At 54.1% G+C, this 16,938-nt stretch overlaps 1 protein-coding gene across 1 annotated transcript; it reads right to left on the bottom strand.

Moving 5' to 3' along the window:
* Nucleotides 1–4,382: 4,382 nt before the first annotated feature.
* On the bottom strand, nt 4,383–16,284 carry FXYD6 (FXYD domain containing ion transport regulator 6). Its single transcript, XM_087938762.1, has 12 exons — nt 15,995–16,284; nt 10,737–10,815; nt 10,445–10,483; nt 10,260–10,334; nt 9,695–9,731; nt 9,548–9,597; nt 6,613–6,688; nt 6,127–6,429; nt 5,676–5,761; nt 5,384–5,422; nt 4,682–4,756; nt 4,383–4,426 (listed from the first exon to the last, which is right to left on the bottom strand). Exons 1-12 carry the CDS (start codon nt 16,268–16,270, stop codon nt 4,383–4,385), a joined length of 1,179 nt encoding a protein of 392 aa, XP_087794888.1. The 5' UTR covers nt 16,271–16,284.
* Between the last annotated feature and the right edge of the window lie 654 nt (nt 16,285–16,938).

Raw genomic sequence — 16,938 nt, 5'->3', positions numbered from 1 at the left:
GGTAGACCAAACAATTGAGAGCTGATAATATGAAAGGATACATACCACCCTGAGCAACTTTGCCATGCAGGGTCTCTTGTGCTTCATCCCGCTGTGAACTGCAGGTAGTGTAACAGTTCTGCCATTTCAGAAGAAATACTATCAGGTTAGTTTATTACTTGGTGAAGATGATGTGCTCCATCTGGCCTCGAGGTGGCACAAAAATAGACTAGCATAAAAGTTGGCATTTCCAATGCCAATCTTCACCCTGCCTCTGTTGACTCTGAGCCTGTGCCTTTGTCCTAATGTGTGAATGCACCCATGGTTGGCTTTCTCCATTTGCTTTTCTGCCCCCCACCCCCGATAAAGAGGACACCCACTGGTCAGAATATGGGGGGGGGAGGGGCACATTGGGACCCTGCCTGGGTTTCTCTAGGCTGTCTGACTGCCTCTCTGGCCACACCTCCTCAAGTCCACCAGCTAGCTCCTGTAGGTCAAGAGAACTGCAACTGATCAGATGCAGGCACCCCAATCCCAGGCTTTGGCGGCATGGGAGGAATGGATTGAAAGAGAGAATGCTATAAAGCACTATGCAGCAGTATACAAGAATAAGTACTATTGCTATTGCTATCAGCCAAGGTCAGCAAGGTACTATTAATTTTAAGAAATGTTTAAAGACAGCTTTTATCAACGTAAGTGTTCTTGAAGTGTTCCAGAGAAATCAAAAGCTCCTTTGTGCCATTTGGGTCCCTAATCAAGGTACTGATCCTTTTACAGGGAACCAACACAATTCTGCCTGCCTTTTATAGAACATATTATGAACCTACACTGACCTCTAGTGGATCTCTTTGAAGTGCAGCTCTTCCCTTGTATACAAGTGGGCCACTCACTCAGTGTCCTCCATTTCTTTTTTTCATATAAATTTTATTGAATTTACAATTAAAAAAATAACATAACAACATTACATAAGAAACAGAGAGAGAAAAAGAAGAAAGAAAGAAGAGAAAGAGAGGAAAAAAAAAAAAAAAAAACGCTCGGTCTTGCGACCGAAAAAGAAGAAGAAGAAGTATAAAAGAGAGAAAAAAAAAACAAACAAACAAAGAGACGGAAGAAAAAAGAAAATACGTTAAAACCAGACAAATATTCTTTTTGACAGTCTACAAGATCCAATTCTCCTACCTTACTTTAAATATACACATCTTATCACTATTTATGGATATTTATGCTTATTTATGCTCATTAAACAGTTTATCTCTGATATAACCAATTATACCATGCATTCCAATTATTATCAAATGCTGAAGACTCTTTATTTTTAAGAGCTATGGTTAAATTGTCCATTTCTGCGCAGTCACATATTTTCTGAATGACCAATTGATCTGTAGGTAAACGGGATGATTTCCAGCACTGGGCAAATGCTAATCTGGCCGCAGTTAGAATATGAATTATTATGTATTTCGTCTTTTTAGGAAAATGTTTATCAGAGATCCCTAGTAGGAAGAACTCTGGTTTGTATTCAATTTGATCTTTGGTTATCTCCTCCAGCCATTTTCTAATTTTTTGCCAGTATTTCTGGGCTTCTTTACAGGTCCACCACATATGAAAGTAGGTTCCCTCTATGTTTTTACATTTCCAACATTTTGGACTAGAGTTTGGGTTCATTTTCGCTAACCTCGAAGGGGGTAAGTGCCATCTATATAACATTTTATACATATTTTCTTTGTACGCCGCAGATTTCGTAATCTTAATGATTCTATTCCAGATCTTTTCCCATTCTGTTAATGTAATGCTTCTTCCAATATTCCTACTCCACATTATCATGTTCCCTTTCACTATCTCTTGCTCTAATTCTACCTCCAATAAATATTTATAAAATTTAGAAATATTCTTTTTATTTGATCCTAATAAGATTTTATCTAAGTGTTGTAATTTGCTATAAATTCCAAACTCTTTGATATCTTGTTTGTATCTACTATGGATTTGTATATATAACCACTGATCAATTTTAAATCCCTGTTCCTGTAAGTCCTGTCGAGTTCTTAGTTTCCCTAAAGGATCTAATAAATCTTTATATTTAGTCATTTTTGTTATATCCAAATTGTTGGGATGAACCATTGCCTCCATTGTTGAAAGCCAAATCGGAATTTTTAAATAATGTTTTTTACATATTTTTTTCCAATTAGTTAATAGTGAATCTCTAATAAGATGTCTATGAAAGTACGCCTGTTTAGTTTTCCCCACATCCCATAGAAATGCGTGCCATCCTCTCTGAAGGTCGTGCCCTTCCAAGGCTAGAGTTCTTTTATTCCGTAAATTGACCCAGTCTTTTAACCATAGTAAGTTGGCTGCCCAATAATATAATTCCCAGTTTGGAAGCGCTAGCCCACCTCTACTTTTTGCATCTTGTAAGGCCTTAATACTGATTCTAGCTTTTTCAGTGTCCTCCATTTCAAGAGCCCCACCTATCTTATCAAAAACGCTGCATCTGCCCCTCCCCTCAATTAAAAGCAACAACAATCACTGCAAAAGCTTATGCACCCAAGGGAAGATTGTGACCTTCCTCTTTACAGAATATTGGTGTTTGGTTCTCCTTTAGTTTAGGAATGGTGGGAAGAGAAGGCAACAGTTGCAAAGAGATTTGGGGAACCTTTTGTCTAATTCCTGCTGATCTTTATATATTCCAGATTCTTCTATATCTTTCTTACATCTTGTTTGAATTTGTAAATAAGGCCACTAATCTGCTTCTTCAGTTCTTGATTAGTTTTCATTTTCCCTGATCATCCAATAATTCTTTATATCTTACTATTTTATTTAAGCCAAGGACATTGGGATACACCATTGCTTCTATGGTGGATAACCAAATTGGGATCTTCATGTAATGATTTCTCTTTATTCTCTCCCATGCAGATAATGAGATGTCTCTAACTTTGTGCCTCTGGAAGTATGAATGAAATGTATTTTTCCCTTCCCATATAAACTCATGCCAACCAATCTGCAGATCATGCCGCTCTATTGTTAAGGGGGGCTCACTGGCCTCTGCCATCCCCACATTCAGCACTTTGAAACAGGTCTGGTCAGGAAACAGAAACCCCAATAACAACTGGAACTCTGTGGTTGCACAAAATCTTAATATCATAGGAGAGCTTCTCCCTCCAGCCCTCTTGGTCAAGATAGAGTGAGTTGAATTTTGCCTGAGAAGCCCAGCTGGGTCCCAAAGGTCCACCACCCTCCCTCTTCCTGCAGTCTCTTGACCAGGAGGTGTGTGGTGGATGGGGGCACCAAAGGTACCAGAGAAAGCCAACCATTGACATGCTCAGAAACCAGGGCTCAGAAACAGGCAAAGGGACAGGATAGAGATTGGCAATTGGGACACCAACTTTTATGCAGGTCTATTTTTGTGCCAACTCAAGGATGGCAGAGGAAAGCACCTGGATTCAGTCGTGGAGAAAGGTCAAAAGGAAGAGATGGCTAGCAGCGATCCTGGCTGAATCCCATCCCACGTCTCTTTGTGACTGCAAATGAAATCAGCCTGCCCCATTAAAAGATGGCATCAAAGGCAGAGGTCTGGGGCACAGCTCAGACCTTAGGAGGATGCAAATACTCTTCTGGCCCGAGGCTCTTTTAGCAGTTGCAGCATACAGAATGCTGGTCCGCACCGTTCACCCCCACCCCTCCTGCCTCCCTCGGGCCACTTGCTGCCCCTTTCAGTCTTCTGCTTACATCCATCGAAGAAAAGGCAGTCTAGCCGCCCTCAAACCAAAACTCTGCTCTTGGGCCGCTGAGGAGAACCCCCCCCACGCCCACCCAATCCAAACACGCCGGTTGGCAGCCTGTCCCAGACCAAGCGCAGCTTAGGCACAGAAAGCCCCCACCCCCGCGCCTTCTTCCTGCCCGTCGGCCGTGATCCCAAGTCCCGCTCCCCTCGTCTGAGAGCTTGGCCCGGTCGGAAAAACGTCGCAGCTGCCGCCCACTTGGGACGGCCCAAAGGATCAAGCGGAGCCGGCTTTCTCGGGGTAAAACCCGATTTGGGAGGCGGCGCTTTATTTCATGGCCAGAGGCTGCGCGGCGGCACTCAAGCGCGGCTTAGGCGCATCTCTTCCTCGGACGCGCGCCCGGAGACGCTTCCGATTGAGCCTTCGGAGCAAGAAGTGGTAACTGCACGGCCCGCAGCCTCTTGCTCCCGGGAGAGAAGAAGCACCCCAGCCGCAGTAGTGCTACAACCGCCCTCACTCCCCGTCCCCCTCCGAGAGGGAGCCGGAGGCCCGCAGAAAGGGGCGCTGGGCAGAGCCGGGCTTACAACTCGTTCCCTTCGCCGGGTCTGGAGAGAGAAGGGGGTGGGAGAGCAGGCGGAGATCAGGAAAGTCCCCGGGCCCGGAAGGCTTGGATAATGGGGCCAGGGCTACTCACCGCCGCTGCTGCTGCTTCCCTCCGCAGCGGAACCGCCGACCTGCAACGGAAGAACTTGGTGAAACCTCGAGCCGCCAGGACGGGCAGCTGTTGGGGGTTCCGCCTGGCCGCCCCGATGTCCTCCCTCCCACCTGCCCCCGGGAGCTGGAGCTTTACCCCGAGACCGAGAAGGCGGAGGCAGCGGCGGGTCCTATTTTCCTCGCAGGAAGGGACCCGCTTTCCTGGGTCCCGGGGTGTGTGTGGGGGGGAAGGTGGCCAGAACCTCCCTCGCTCCCCTTCCCTCCCCGCCGCTTACTGAAGAGTATGGCGAGCCCGATCAGGAAGGCCGCCACGGCGAAGATGAGCCCCCCGTGACGGACGGTCTCGTAGTCTGGGGAGAGAAGAAGGCGCGCTCAGCGGAGGCAGAGCGAGAGAGGCGCGGCGGCCACTGAGTTGGCCTCGGGTTGCCGCCGGGCAAGGACCCCGCGCTAACGTTGCACCGAGTAGCTGCCTCTGCCGAACGCCCCGGCCGGTTACTTACCAAACAAGCGGCGAATCAAACGCGCGGGGAGGGTCGTGGCTCCGAGCGGCACAGGAGGCGAAGCTCCTCGGACACCTCCAAGGAAGGTGCCCGGAGAGCGCGCGGCTCGGCAAGCGGGGTGGTGGGGGGGGGGGTTAATGGGGTCGGAGGGCGCCCCCTATTGGTTGCTCTGCCTTAGGTGAGCAGGTTCGGTTGTGTTTGGCTCAAAGGGAAGCGCGATAGAGATGAAATGACACGAATATATATATATTTTTTTGGGGGGGGGGCAAGATTCCGCGGTGTCGGGTCTCCTCCTCTCCGTTCCCTTCTTATTCTTCACCGTGGAATTCCTCGGAGGTCTCGCGTAGGTATTAACGGACCGGGCGGTTCAAGCCCGTCTCCCCTTTCTCTGGAGCCCCTGCCGGGGAAGCAGAGGCGGCGGCCAATTCCCTGTACCGCCCCTTCCTGGGGCTAGCTAGCCCCCTCGCCACTTCTTACCGTAAGAAAAGAGGCCGTTCTCGGTCTCCGGCAAATTTTCTGGCGGGAACGGGAGGAGAGAAAAGAAACCAAATCAGAAGCCGGGCAGTGGCGGGGCTGGGCTGGGCTTCCGAGGACGCGACGCTGCCACCCGGGCTCCGGAGCCTTTCGCATTCGGCATCCGAAACTTTCCGGCCGTCTGGTGGAGCCAGGGCGGAACTGCCGGCTACGCTGTCAACCCCGCGGAGGCGCCCCAGCCGAGGAAAGAGGGCAGCCCCGAGAGGCTCGCGGCGACAAGAAAAGACCCACTTGCCACATCGGTGGGGGAGAAAGGAGCCGGTCCCATCGCGCCACCCGCAGGTTTTGTCCACGAGCGCCCGGATCTCGCTGCGGAAAGGCCTGGAGAGCAACTGCGCGGGGCAATAAATAGGGCGCCCGCTCCCGCCCAAGGCAGGACCCCCTCGCGCGTCTGATGGGGACGCCTCTTCTGGGGTTTTTCCAGCTCTCCAACGCCCGCCCCCCGCCCCTGGTCCAGGTCCCCCCAGTGAGAGGAATCTGGGCCTGCCTTTGCAAGGCAGAGTCCAGGCCTCTCCTTAACCTATGGTGCTCTTTATCTACCGTCCCATTTGGCCACCTGGTCCCTCCAAGAGGGCTGGATCAGAAGGTCGGAGTTACTCTCCTCTGGCTTCCTTTGGAGGAAATGGGAAGGGGGGCTAGTGGAGGGGGTAATTTCTTTCCAGCTGTGAAGATCCTGGCCCACCTACCCATTTCCAGCCTGTCTGGCGACCTGCCAGCTCCAGCTGCCTGATAGGGACAGCCAGCCCTGGCCACACACACACACATTGTAATGGGGAGCAGGGAGGGCAAACACCTCATTAACCATTAACCAGCTGCCTGTAATGTTTATCCCAGTCACAAGGCAGAGCCTGGGGGAGGCTACCTTCCTCTGGAAGGGCCCCGTCTCCTTGAAAACAAGGCACAGGCTGAGGCCTGGACCACCCAAAGCTCCCCGCTCTGCTATTCTCCATCCTCCTCCTCCTGCTGCTGCTGCTGGCATGGAGTGGTGGCTGCCCCAGAATTGGCACCAGGGTTACAGGAGAGACTCAGCTGCAGTGGAGGTAAATAGGGGGGTCCAGTTTGGGGAGAAGCCGCATCTCCAGCCCTCTTTCCATGCCATCACCCACTCCAGAATGAGCAGGTGGCTCAGTGCTGTCCTTTGGACACCTGCCTCTCCCAGACTGGGAGCCCACCTTCTTTGGACAGCTTCCTCCCCCGTGGTATCACACTGCAGCAGTCTGCGTCTAGACAGGAAACCTCCTGGTCTCCCTGCCAATGAAGCATACGGGGTACCCCAAAACCAAACAGCTGGAGCTGTCTCCCACCCCAGAAGCGTGCACACATTCTTGTGCGCGCACACATTCTGCATAAGGCTCGTGGCTTTAAATGTTTGCTGTAGCGATGCAGAAAGGCTTAAAACAATCGGCTGTAAACTTGTGGGGTGCAGGCGCAGATACCATTGCAAACAGCCTTTCCCTAGCAACGGAGTCATGTGGCTTTTGAAGTTCTCCAACATGTTTGTTTTTCCATCAGTTGTGATCCCCTAAAACATCTGCAATAATCCACCTCAATCTGTCAGGTGCCAGCAAATGCTTTTTGATGTCCGGCTCCTGCTCTGACATTACACGGAAACCCCTAAAGGAGACTAAAGCAACCACACCAGGAAGCCACGTTGAAGGATTTCCCCAAGGTCAACCAGAAACGCCCTCAGATTCCCCTCTGGCCATCAACCCACTCAGCGGAACAGCCTCCTGGGGGGGGCCTTCATTGGCTGCCCACCTGGCATTCCAAGGGTGGAGGTTTCACTCAGGGCCCAGACTCCCAGGAAGGTGCATTTGCCACCCCCTGGCCTTCTTTTCAGCACACCACCTGAGACACAGGCAGGAAATCTCCCCCCATCGGCCCCACTTTGTATTTTGTTCAGATTTTATGGGATTGTGCTCTCTGATGACAGGGGGGGGAGGGGGGGGAGAGAGAGAACCAGTCGATGCTGTGGAAAAGCATTTCTCCTTTGCAAACAGGGGAAGGGCCTGGGCCGAAGGGACCACAGGCCCTGGAAGTGCAGGAAACCCAACTCCTCCTCATTCACGGAGCCCCCCTCAGGACCCCTCATGCACTGCAAGAGAACACGGAGGCACTGAAATAGAAATGTTTTATTTGATGCTCCCCTTGAGTTGAGACACAGCACGAACATGTGGGGGTCCTTTATCACAGCCACACAGTAGGACAGCCTACACCAAGGGAATGCACAACCATGGCTTGGGTTTTGGAATTACATTTGTACACAGATGTTTTCAATGGTTGTTACCTACTGCACACTACAGACGATAGAGCCACATGGCAATACAGAAGGTGTGGCAACCACAGCTAAGACAAAACGGGGGAGTGGGAGGGAAAGGGCCGGGTCCCCTTCTGCTTTCCTCAACTGATGGCATCTAACCAGGTGGCTGCATAAGATAAGGAGTGACCAGGGAAGCCTTCTGCATTTGGGAGGGGGGATTTCTAGGGCTAGAGAATGGGGCATTAAGGTCAGGCCAAACCCACTTCCCACCCTCATCCGGAAGAGCCTCTGCTGCTCTCTGAACTTCCAATGGAAACCATCCTGGAACTGAATTTCTCACTCTTTCCTGGGCTGAATTCTGTTGCCAATTCTGCCAAGCACTTTAGAATAAGAACCCAAGGGCACCCAGGATCTTGCAGGATGTTGTGTTGCAACCTGCAGGGGTGCGAACTTGGCAGAACAAATGCCCTATCCAAATCAAGTCAATGGTAACAGGTGTCGCCTCAGCCCACCCTATGAAGGCCTGGTGAAAAAGCCAAGACCTGGCCCTCACCCCAAGGCACCCACCGAGGAAAAGGACCCGGCCAGACTAGCCTCTCGGCCTCCTGGGGAGCCAAGGGAAGTGCCCCTCCTATTCCAACTCCTTTCCTGGCCCCGTGGCTGGTAGGCACCAGAGACAGGATGGCCTTGCTGACAAGCAGGTTCTGGAAGGGCCAGAGGGCGGGGGGCAGGGAGGCCGCTGCTGCCAAGGCTGAACACCACCAAGGTCCCGGACTCCCTTTCCTCAGTCCGGGCCCTTCCCACAGGCCTTGTCCTTCCCTCCTGGAGCTTCAGCTGGGAGTGGGGCAGCCATAGCCGTTGCGCACCTCAAGGCAGAAGTGGCCAGTTCTTCATCTGGGAGGGTCAGCATATCAAACCGGCATGGGGGAGGAGGGGGGTCATGGAGGAGATAGTTGCACAAGGACGACATCAAGGCCACAATGATGACAGGTGAACATTATGCAACCAGACATGGATTTGATGGGGAACAGTTAAGCAGAGGACTGATTTTCCAGGGCACAGGCCAACATGGACACCAACATGTCAACATTAATCCCTTAGAGGACCAGGGGCCATCACCTCCATGTCCCTTCATCTGGTTTGCATTTGGAATTCCCTGGTCCAGTGTCGGCTCTCCTTTGCTGAAGAAGAGAAGGAGACAGTGGCAAAACAGGAAGCCCCTGTGCAGCACATGAAGGCACATCTGGTATAACATTTAACAAAACAAGAGCCCCATTTCACAAAGCCTTGCCAACTGTAGCCACTCTTGGGAGAAAGCAAAGATCACTTTTCATGCAAATTTCCCAAAAGGTTCAGGCTTCTTTGTCTTTCCCCACCCAGGTTTTCTCGGTCAGCTGTTCCTTTCTCCTTCTCAGGACAATCCCCGAATTTTCAATTTGGCAAGATTTGCTCAGTTTCTGTTGTTCAACACTCACCTGCACACCTTCACTTCAGTTCTCTTCTTTCTGTGGTGGTGGTGGTGCTGCTGCTGCTGCAAAAAAAAAAAAAACCCACCTTTGATGCTTTTCTCTCCCACAGATCAAGTTCCCATGGCCCATACAGGAGGGTCACTCTGGTGGGCCCGGTCCCTCCCTCCCAGCCACGGGAAAGGGGGAGCTCCCCCAGGAGGCCAGGCAGCCCTCTATGCGAATGCGGGCACACTTCCCAGGCCCCTCTCTTGCCCAACAAGTGGCACAAGTGGGGAGGGGAGGCAGGTGGAAGACTGAATGGGCCCCGCAAACCCTTTGCCCCCTTCTGGGGCCAGGAAACCTCCCTCTGAATGGGGGCAGGGCGCAGCCAAGCCTTACCGTTTGACGCAATCATGTTCTCAGCCTGCACCTCCTCATCACCGGGAGCCCTGCAGAACAAGAGCAGACAGGAGGCGTCACCACCTTCCCATTCCCCAGAGGGGTGACGGGGGAAGGACAGCCAGGAAGCAACGCTGCCTCACCCACCTGGCCTTTGTGTTGAAGCTGCACCTGCATCGCCTGCCTGAGGGAAAAGACACGGCATGGTGAGGCAAGAGGAGATGGCTCTGGGTGGGGGACATTGGAGAAGTCTTGTCTGCCCAGGACTCTCTTGGCGGCCTGGGCACTTCTCCCACCGTGGCAGCAGAGCAGACCAGATGCTGAGCTGGGGGGGGGGACTTGACAAAGCAGCTGCCCTGAGCACAAACCACTGGCCTTCCTCTTTCATTGGGCAAGGAAGGGCAGGTCTGGCATGGGCACCTCCTCAGCATAGCCAGTGGCACCTTGTGCCCTCACCCGCAAAGCCCACCCGGGCAGCCCCAGCCCAGGGGATGGTCGTCGTCAGCTGCTTCCCGTTTCCATCTCTTTCTTTTGGTGCGGGCAGAGGGGGTGATGAAAACTTTATCCCCTGGGCCCCCTTTCTTGTCACAGCCTCACCTTGGCCAGAGTACCCAGGGGAAGCAGGCCATCGCCACTTGGCTTCCTTTCCTGCACCAGGGAGGCCGGGCTTTTGGCAAGCGGCATTCCTGCCCTTAATCTGGAGGTCACTTACTCAGAATCAGCAGGATCCCGAGCGTGAAGAAAACCACGGCAAAGGTCAGGCCGCCAATCCGCAGGGTCTGGTAGTCTGGGGGGGGGGGGAATGGGAGAGACCAAATGGAAGTAGGGTTGCAGTTCCAAAGGGGCAGCAATGCTCAGAAATGTTGGAGGGGTCAAATCAAGGTGTCTGTGTCTCACCATAGTTGAAGGGATCCTTCTCTTTCTCTTGCTCGGTCGCTGGAAAGAGCAAACAAAACATCCACAATGTGGCCGTTCTGTGGGCAGTGCAAGAGGGAGCCAAGTCCTCCCCCCTCCTCCCCCAAGCGCAGCCAGAGAGGACCCGGTCCTGGACCTCCACCTGCTGTTCTGACTTTGCAGGCACGCAAGGAAATGGGCCAATTCTATTCCTCCCCAGCAGTTGCCACAAGAGCAGGCTGGGGCACAGACACTGGGGAGGCCCATTCCCCCAGCCCCCACAAGCTATACATACCCTCTGCCAAGATCCCTGGAACCAGGAAAGAGCAGAGGAAAAGCAGGCTGCTTCCCATCGTGGCTGTGCTGCAGGCAACCAAGAGAGAGAGAGGGAGGGAGAGAGGGGGGGAGAGAGAACTTCAGGCAGCCCTGGGCAGGAGGGAAGCCTAGTCAGGGTTCCTGGGCTCAGGCTCTCAGAGGGACTTTCCAGAACCTCCGCACAATCCTGTGCTTTGGGGACTCTGTTTTGGATCATCTGCCACTTGCAAAACTGTGATTTCCTCCCACCCAGCTCCCTTCTGTGTCATCTTCTCTTGCTGAGAAGCCAGCCTGGCTGGATCATGGCAGACTGGCTTGCTTGCAGCTCAGGCCGAGGGGAGCCTGTTGCCTGAATCCCAGGTCCAGGGAGAGCCCCCAGCTTTCTTCTCAGCCATCTTTCCTCACTTTGCCTCAACCCGTAGAAGCCTCCTGGCTCAGCAAGGAAGGGACCCGAGCGCCCCCAAAGAGAGCCCTACAACCAAAGAGGCATCCTCCAGTCCAGACCCAGGTCACTTCTCAGCCCAGCCAGCAGCACATCCTGTTCCTCCAGCTGCCTACCTGCCTGTTGCCCTCTGGATCCCCACCCAAAATAGAAGGCAAAGCTCAGCACAGCAGCCTCAGCAGCGGCTGGGAGACAACGAAGGGACAGCGCAAGGGCCCTCGGGTGCTGCTGCTGCTGCAGCAAGGCTTCCCAAAGGGCACCCGGCCCAAAGGCAACTGTTGCCACCCCCCACCCACCCCTCCACATTTGGGGACTGCCTGAAAAGTCTGGGGCTCCTTATGTCCTTGGCCTCCAACAAGCGTCCTCTGTGTAATGGGCCTGAACCGGCAGCAGCTCTCGGGCACATGCCACAGGGGCCTCTATCATAGGGAACCCAGCAACAACCCCCTTCAATTGCCTCAATGATTCACCTGACTGTCCCTCCCCTATGACCAGGCCCCTATAGGACGAGAGTTAGCAGGCCATGCAATATTTTGCATATATCAACGAAGGAAAATATTTGCAGCACAGGGTTGAAATGAAGGGATTTTGGCACTCTCTGAGCTCAGTTGTTTTCTTGCAGATGTTTCATTACCCAAACTAGCAACACCATCGGTGCTAGGAAGGAGTGGGATTTGCTCTCAGTTTATATTTCAGTGGCTTGCCCATCAGTCTTAGTGGGAGAATCTTGTTTGGTCGGTCTGTTTATTGTTGGCTTGATTGGGCTATTGTTTACTTGATTGTTGCTCTGATGTTAATCTTGGAATTAATCCATGCTCATCTGGGTGCCGATTGCTAGCAGACAGGCTCTTCCAAAATGGTACAAAGGAGCCGGTGAATGTTTGATTGCTCTGGAACATTTCATCAGGGGAGAGGTTAATAATAGTAGTCTTTAAAATTTATTACAATCAATAATAACTAATGACCTTGGGTGATACCAATAGCAATAACAATTAAGACTTGTATGCCACCCCCCAGTTGTTTACAGCACTCTGGGTAGTTGAGGCCTATTGCCCCCAACAGTCTGGATCTCCATTTTACAGACCTCAGAAGGATGGAAGGCTGAGTCAACCTTGTGCCCCGTCAGGATTGAACTCCAGGCTGTGGGCAGAGTTTGCCTGCAATACTGCACACCTAACCACAGCGCACCCAGAGCATCCTTCCAGGCTGCTGCTGTTTTTCTTCCAGAAACCTTGGAGGAATCATAGCTGGAAGTCCCCTGGGCAGCTCATGTTGGAAGCTAAGGAGGAAGCCGAAAGATCTGCGTTACTGCATAGTTTCTAGCAGAAAACAGGGAATGCTTCTTTAAAACATGTGTTTTTACCATTTTGTGTACTTATTAAGTTTTTGGGGAAAGTAGTGGGCTATGTAAACATGACTGCCACAAAAGCTAAAATTTTCAGAGAACGTTCTCATTTATTTGTCAGATTTTAGGTACCACCCATCTCACTTTCAAAAATATTTTTACACAATACATAATTAAATTTTGGAATTTGCTATCATGAGGTGTGATGCTGGGTAAGAGTTTCTCTGACTTTAAAAAAGAATTGGCTGATTTGTGAAGGTTGAGGAAAACTGGCCTGAAGTGTTTGCTTGGGGGCTACAGAGCTTCTTGGGAGCGCTGGCTGATGGGTCAGGCGTCCAATCCAGGAAGGAGCGACTTCTGTGCCCAGGTCCATCTCAGCCTCCAAACGGCTCCCACCAAGTACCAACAGCTCAGTTGCAACAGGACCTTTGGGAACCCTTTACGGCAATCCTTGAGGGACCCCAGAAGTGACCAGACCTTCATCGACATCTTATTACAGGGAGTCCTTGTTTAACAACCCTAGTGGGACCAGCAACTCTTAACGTACAGAGAACAGCCCAAAGCACAGTCTGCTGGAGAGAAGCTCCCCGAGGATGGACTCTAGCACGGTCTGAAAGCTCAGAAAACTAAATCTCTGGTCCCAGTGACTGATCCTGATTGGATCCCGCAACATCATCCTTGGACACCACGTAGATTCGCCTTCATTTGTGAACTTCTCTCTCTCCAGAATGAAAGCTTGGAGGAATAAATCTTTAGTCCGGGTGCAGCAGGAGCCCAGCCAACCGAGAGCAGCATTTTCAGGGTCTTGCTCCAGAGGCTTCAAAGCTCTGCATTCTCTGCAGCTGGGCCTTTCAGGACAGGAGAGTCCACTGCAGGAGTCCTAGCAAGAGGGAGAAGAAGGCCTCCTTCCCACGGAGTGGCTGTTTGGCCTCCATCCTAGCCCACCCAATGCCAGAAGGAAGAACCAGAGCAAGCTATTCTTCTCACGGCCACGTTGGCCCACATCTTTAGCCGTTCCTGCCCCCACCCCACCCCCGTGAGAGCCAGCTGGTCTAATGGCTAAGGCACTAGGCTGGAGAGACTGAGTTCCAGTCTGGCTTTAGCCGTGAAAGCCAGGTAGGTGATTTGGGGCAAATCTCTCTCTCTGTCCAACTCACCTCACAGGTGGTTCTTGTGGAAAAAAATAGGAGGAAGGTATGTTTGATGTGTTCATCATCTTGAGTTATTTGTAAAAATATTTGTACAAATAAAATCAGGGTACAAATAAATAATTAAATCCCCCTCCCATGTTGTGGAAGTCAGCAAAACATCTCTCATCATCATTCAGGCACCACAGCCCACATCAGCAGTTTCTGTCCCCATTTTAATGGATTGACACCATGGAGGCCACTGGAAAAGGCCTCGTCCAGTTAACTTTCTCCCCCCACCACGCAACGCGATCAGGGCCTAGAACAGATGATCACCTTGAGGGGCAACCAATAGCCAACCAGCTCAAGGCCAAAACAAAGAGCCATGGACTGCTTCGTTAACCAAGACTGGCTTAAGCAAGCCAGGGCTTTTTGAACATAATGAACCACAGCTACGATCAGCTACGCTCTGGGAACTTGACATAGTACTGTAACCCAGATGGATGCAGCCAACTCCCTCTGGATCTGGACCATCAGTGGGCCAAAAAGCAGAGGTGGGCAGAGAAATGCCTGTTAGGGAAACAGGCAGGCCCAGGGGCGGCCATGCATTCCCTTGCCTATCCCTGACCAAACAGCCCTCTTAAGCCAATGCACAAAGCCATCACAAAGCAGGTTAAACATCTATGGTGCAGTTGGCATTAACTACCCCACGCAGGCAGCTATTCCAAGACCAGGAGGTTGGTCAACCTGGTGGAGGCCTCCTTCCCCCAACAGTAAGGCCTGTTCATTTGTCTGGCAGGCAGTGCTGCAGAGGTCAGCACCTAGAAGGCGACCACCTCTCTGCACACTTCATGAAGGGACAGCACTGCCAGGTTCTGAGCCAAGCCTTCCCTCCCCTCCCTTTTGCCAAGGGGGGTCCGAATCATACTGTGCTTTCAAGAATTGGGGCAGCTGGTGGGCTGCCGGTCCTCTGGGCACAGATGAAGAGGGCAGAGTGCCATTCATGCACGTCTGAAGCAAGGGCATCTCTCACCCATCAGGGGCTCTCTCTTGGCATTATTCCACCGCAGAAGGGAGGGTGTGGGAAATCCCACGGAGCTGCCACACAACTATTTCCCTGGGTGAAGACCAAAGGGGTCCCAAGAGGAAGGCCAAAGCTCACCCACCCACTCTCTTAACGATGCCAACCGCCCTTCAGGTTGGGGTCTTGCAATGACAACCCCCCCCCAGATGTTTCCTAGCCCAGCTGCACAGTTGGAAGGTGGAGAATTCCTGGCCGGGCCGAGCAGCACGACCTTGGCCGCTTCTCCCCCGCCCGCCAGGCGTCCTTTGGGCCCCCTCGAAGGGCGGCGCCTATGGCCAGGATGCGCGCCTGCCCTCCCTTTGCTCGACGAAACAACCCGCCCGTTTCTGGTTCGGCATCCAAGCGAATCGCCTGGCGGGCGACCGGCGCCGCGGCTGCGTCCCAGCTGTCTGGCAAGGGTGGGTGCGCGCTGGGTCTTCTCCGAATAGAGAAGCGGGAAGGCCTCGAAGCCCGACGGAGGCGGCCTCCCCCCGCCCCACCCCAGCAGGGGCGACGTTCGCGCCTGCGCAAGATGTTTTGCGTGTGAAGGCGGCGGCATGCCCGCCCCGCCTCAAGCATCGCAGGGCCCGTAAACAAAGCGCGCCCCGCCCGCCAAACAGGCCGCCGCCCCTCGCAGCCCTTTGGGCCGAAAGCAGGCGAGGCGCGGCCCAGAGTCGTGGCGCGCGCGCGCGGGCGGGCAGGCGCGGGGCGAGAGCCGGCGCCTCCCCAGGGCCGAGCCGCGCGACCCTGGAGAGCGGGCGGGAGTCCTCCGAGGGGTCCCGGCTGTCCCGGGGAAGAGCGCGCGATTCCCCGCCGAGGCTCCTGGCGCTCCAGGGCGGGAGAGGAGCGGTCACCAGGCAACCCCGCCGGCCCCCGACGACCGGGGAGAGCGCAAGACGGCGGACGGGCGGCTGGAGGGGAGGGCGGGGGCCGCCATCAGCAAGCCAGAAGGGCGGGCTGCGGAAGGACGGCGCCCCCCGGCGAGAAGGAGCCGCCTGCCCGGCAGGTCCGCCGCCCCTGCTTCACGGGCGGACTGGCGGCAGCCTGCACGTGCCCAGAAGCCCCTTCCCAGTGCAGCCGTCTAAGCGCCGCCAGCTGAACGCACCGACTGCGCACTCGGAGGAAAGGCGTTCGGACGCGGGAAACGGAGGGCCCCCGCCGCCCAGAGGGGGACGCCTCGCGCACCCAGCCCCGGAGTCGTCGAGCTGCCGAGAGCGGGAAAGGGCGAGGCCGTTGGGCTCCTCCCGTCTCGCCTCCTACCTTCCCCTCGGGGGGCTTCCCGGGCAGACGGCGTCCGCAGAGGGAAAGGCCGCGCACCAGGCCTCGCGGCTGTGGCTCGGCTCAAGCCCGCGTCCCCTCGTAGCTGGCAAGGGCTGGGCGTGCCAGGGGCTCGGGCATGGCCGCGCTCGGCGGGGAGCAAGGCAGGCGCTAGGCGACAGCGGAGACCCGAGCGCGCGCACGGAGGAAAGGCGGGCGGCCGCTGGCTGCGCTCGACGTGCGCGGGCAGGGTCGGGGGTCTCTCCCCCCCTCTCCGCATGTGATGTCAGCGCAGGCGGCCAGACCTGAGCCGAGGCTCTCGAGCAAGGCTGGCGGGGTGGCAGATATAGCCTTCCCTGCCTGGGACTTTTCCTGCAGCGGAGGGGGAAGCAGCAGCCAGGGAGGCAGCTTTCTGCCTAGAGAGAAAGTGGATTTTTGACTCCACCTGTTGCCAGCTCTGCCATCTGACAGCGGGGAGGCCTGAGTTAGCTCCCTGCAGGGTCCAGCGCCTGGGCTGGGAAGGTTGCCTCCTCTGATTTGGGAGGGCGAACTGGGGTGCTGCTTGACTGCCTGGGTCCCTCTAGCTGCCGGTTTTAATCTTTTCTTCCCACACCCCTGAAGCCTGAAATTGTGGTGCCTGCTGCTGGTCAGTTGCAGTTCTCCAGGACCTGGCTGGTGGACATGAAGGTGTGTGGGCAGAGAGGCAGGCAAGCAGCCTAGAGAAGCCCAGGCAGGGTCCCCATGCTCTCCCCCCCCCTCCCTGTACCTTGACCAGTGTGTGACTTTTTTACTGGGGGTGGGGGAGCAAAGCCAGAGGAGAAAGCCAAATGGAGCTTTCAGAACAGTGAGAGCTACATCCACACCGTCTGCTTAGGAGATGCATTAGGTTGGCCACAGATGGGGAAAGGTCACACCCTAAAGTTCCCCACTTAAATGTGGTTTCAGAAG

The sequence above is a fragment of the Pseudonaja textilis genome, chromosome 9 (genome assembly GCF_049901715.1).
Source record: "Pseudonaja textilis isolate UNSWEBS1 chromosome 9, rPseTex1.2, whole genome shotgun sequence".
In the NCBI taxonomy this organism is placed as follows: domain Eukaryota; kingdom Metazoa; phylum Chordata; class Lepidosauria; order Squamata; family Elapidae; genus Pseudonaja; species Pseudonaja textilis.
The sequence above is the reverse complement of the archived record's forward strand: the minus strand, read 5'-3'. Positions and strand labels throughout refer to the sequence as shown.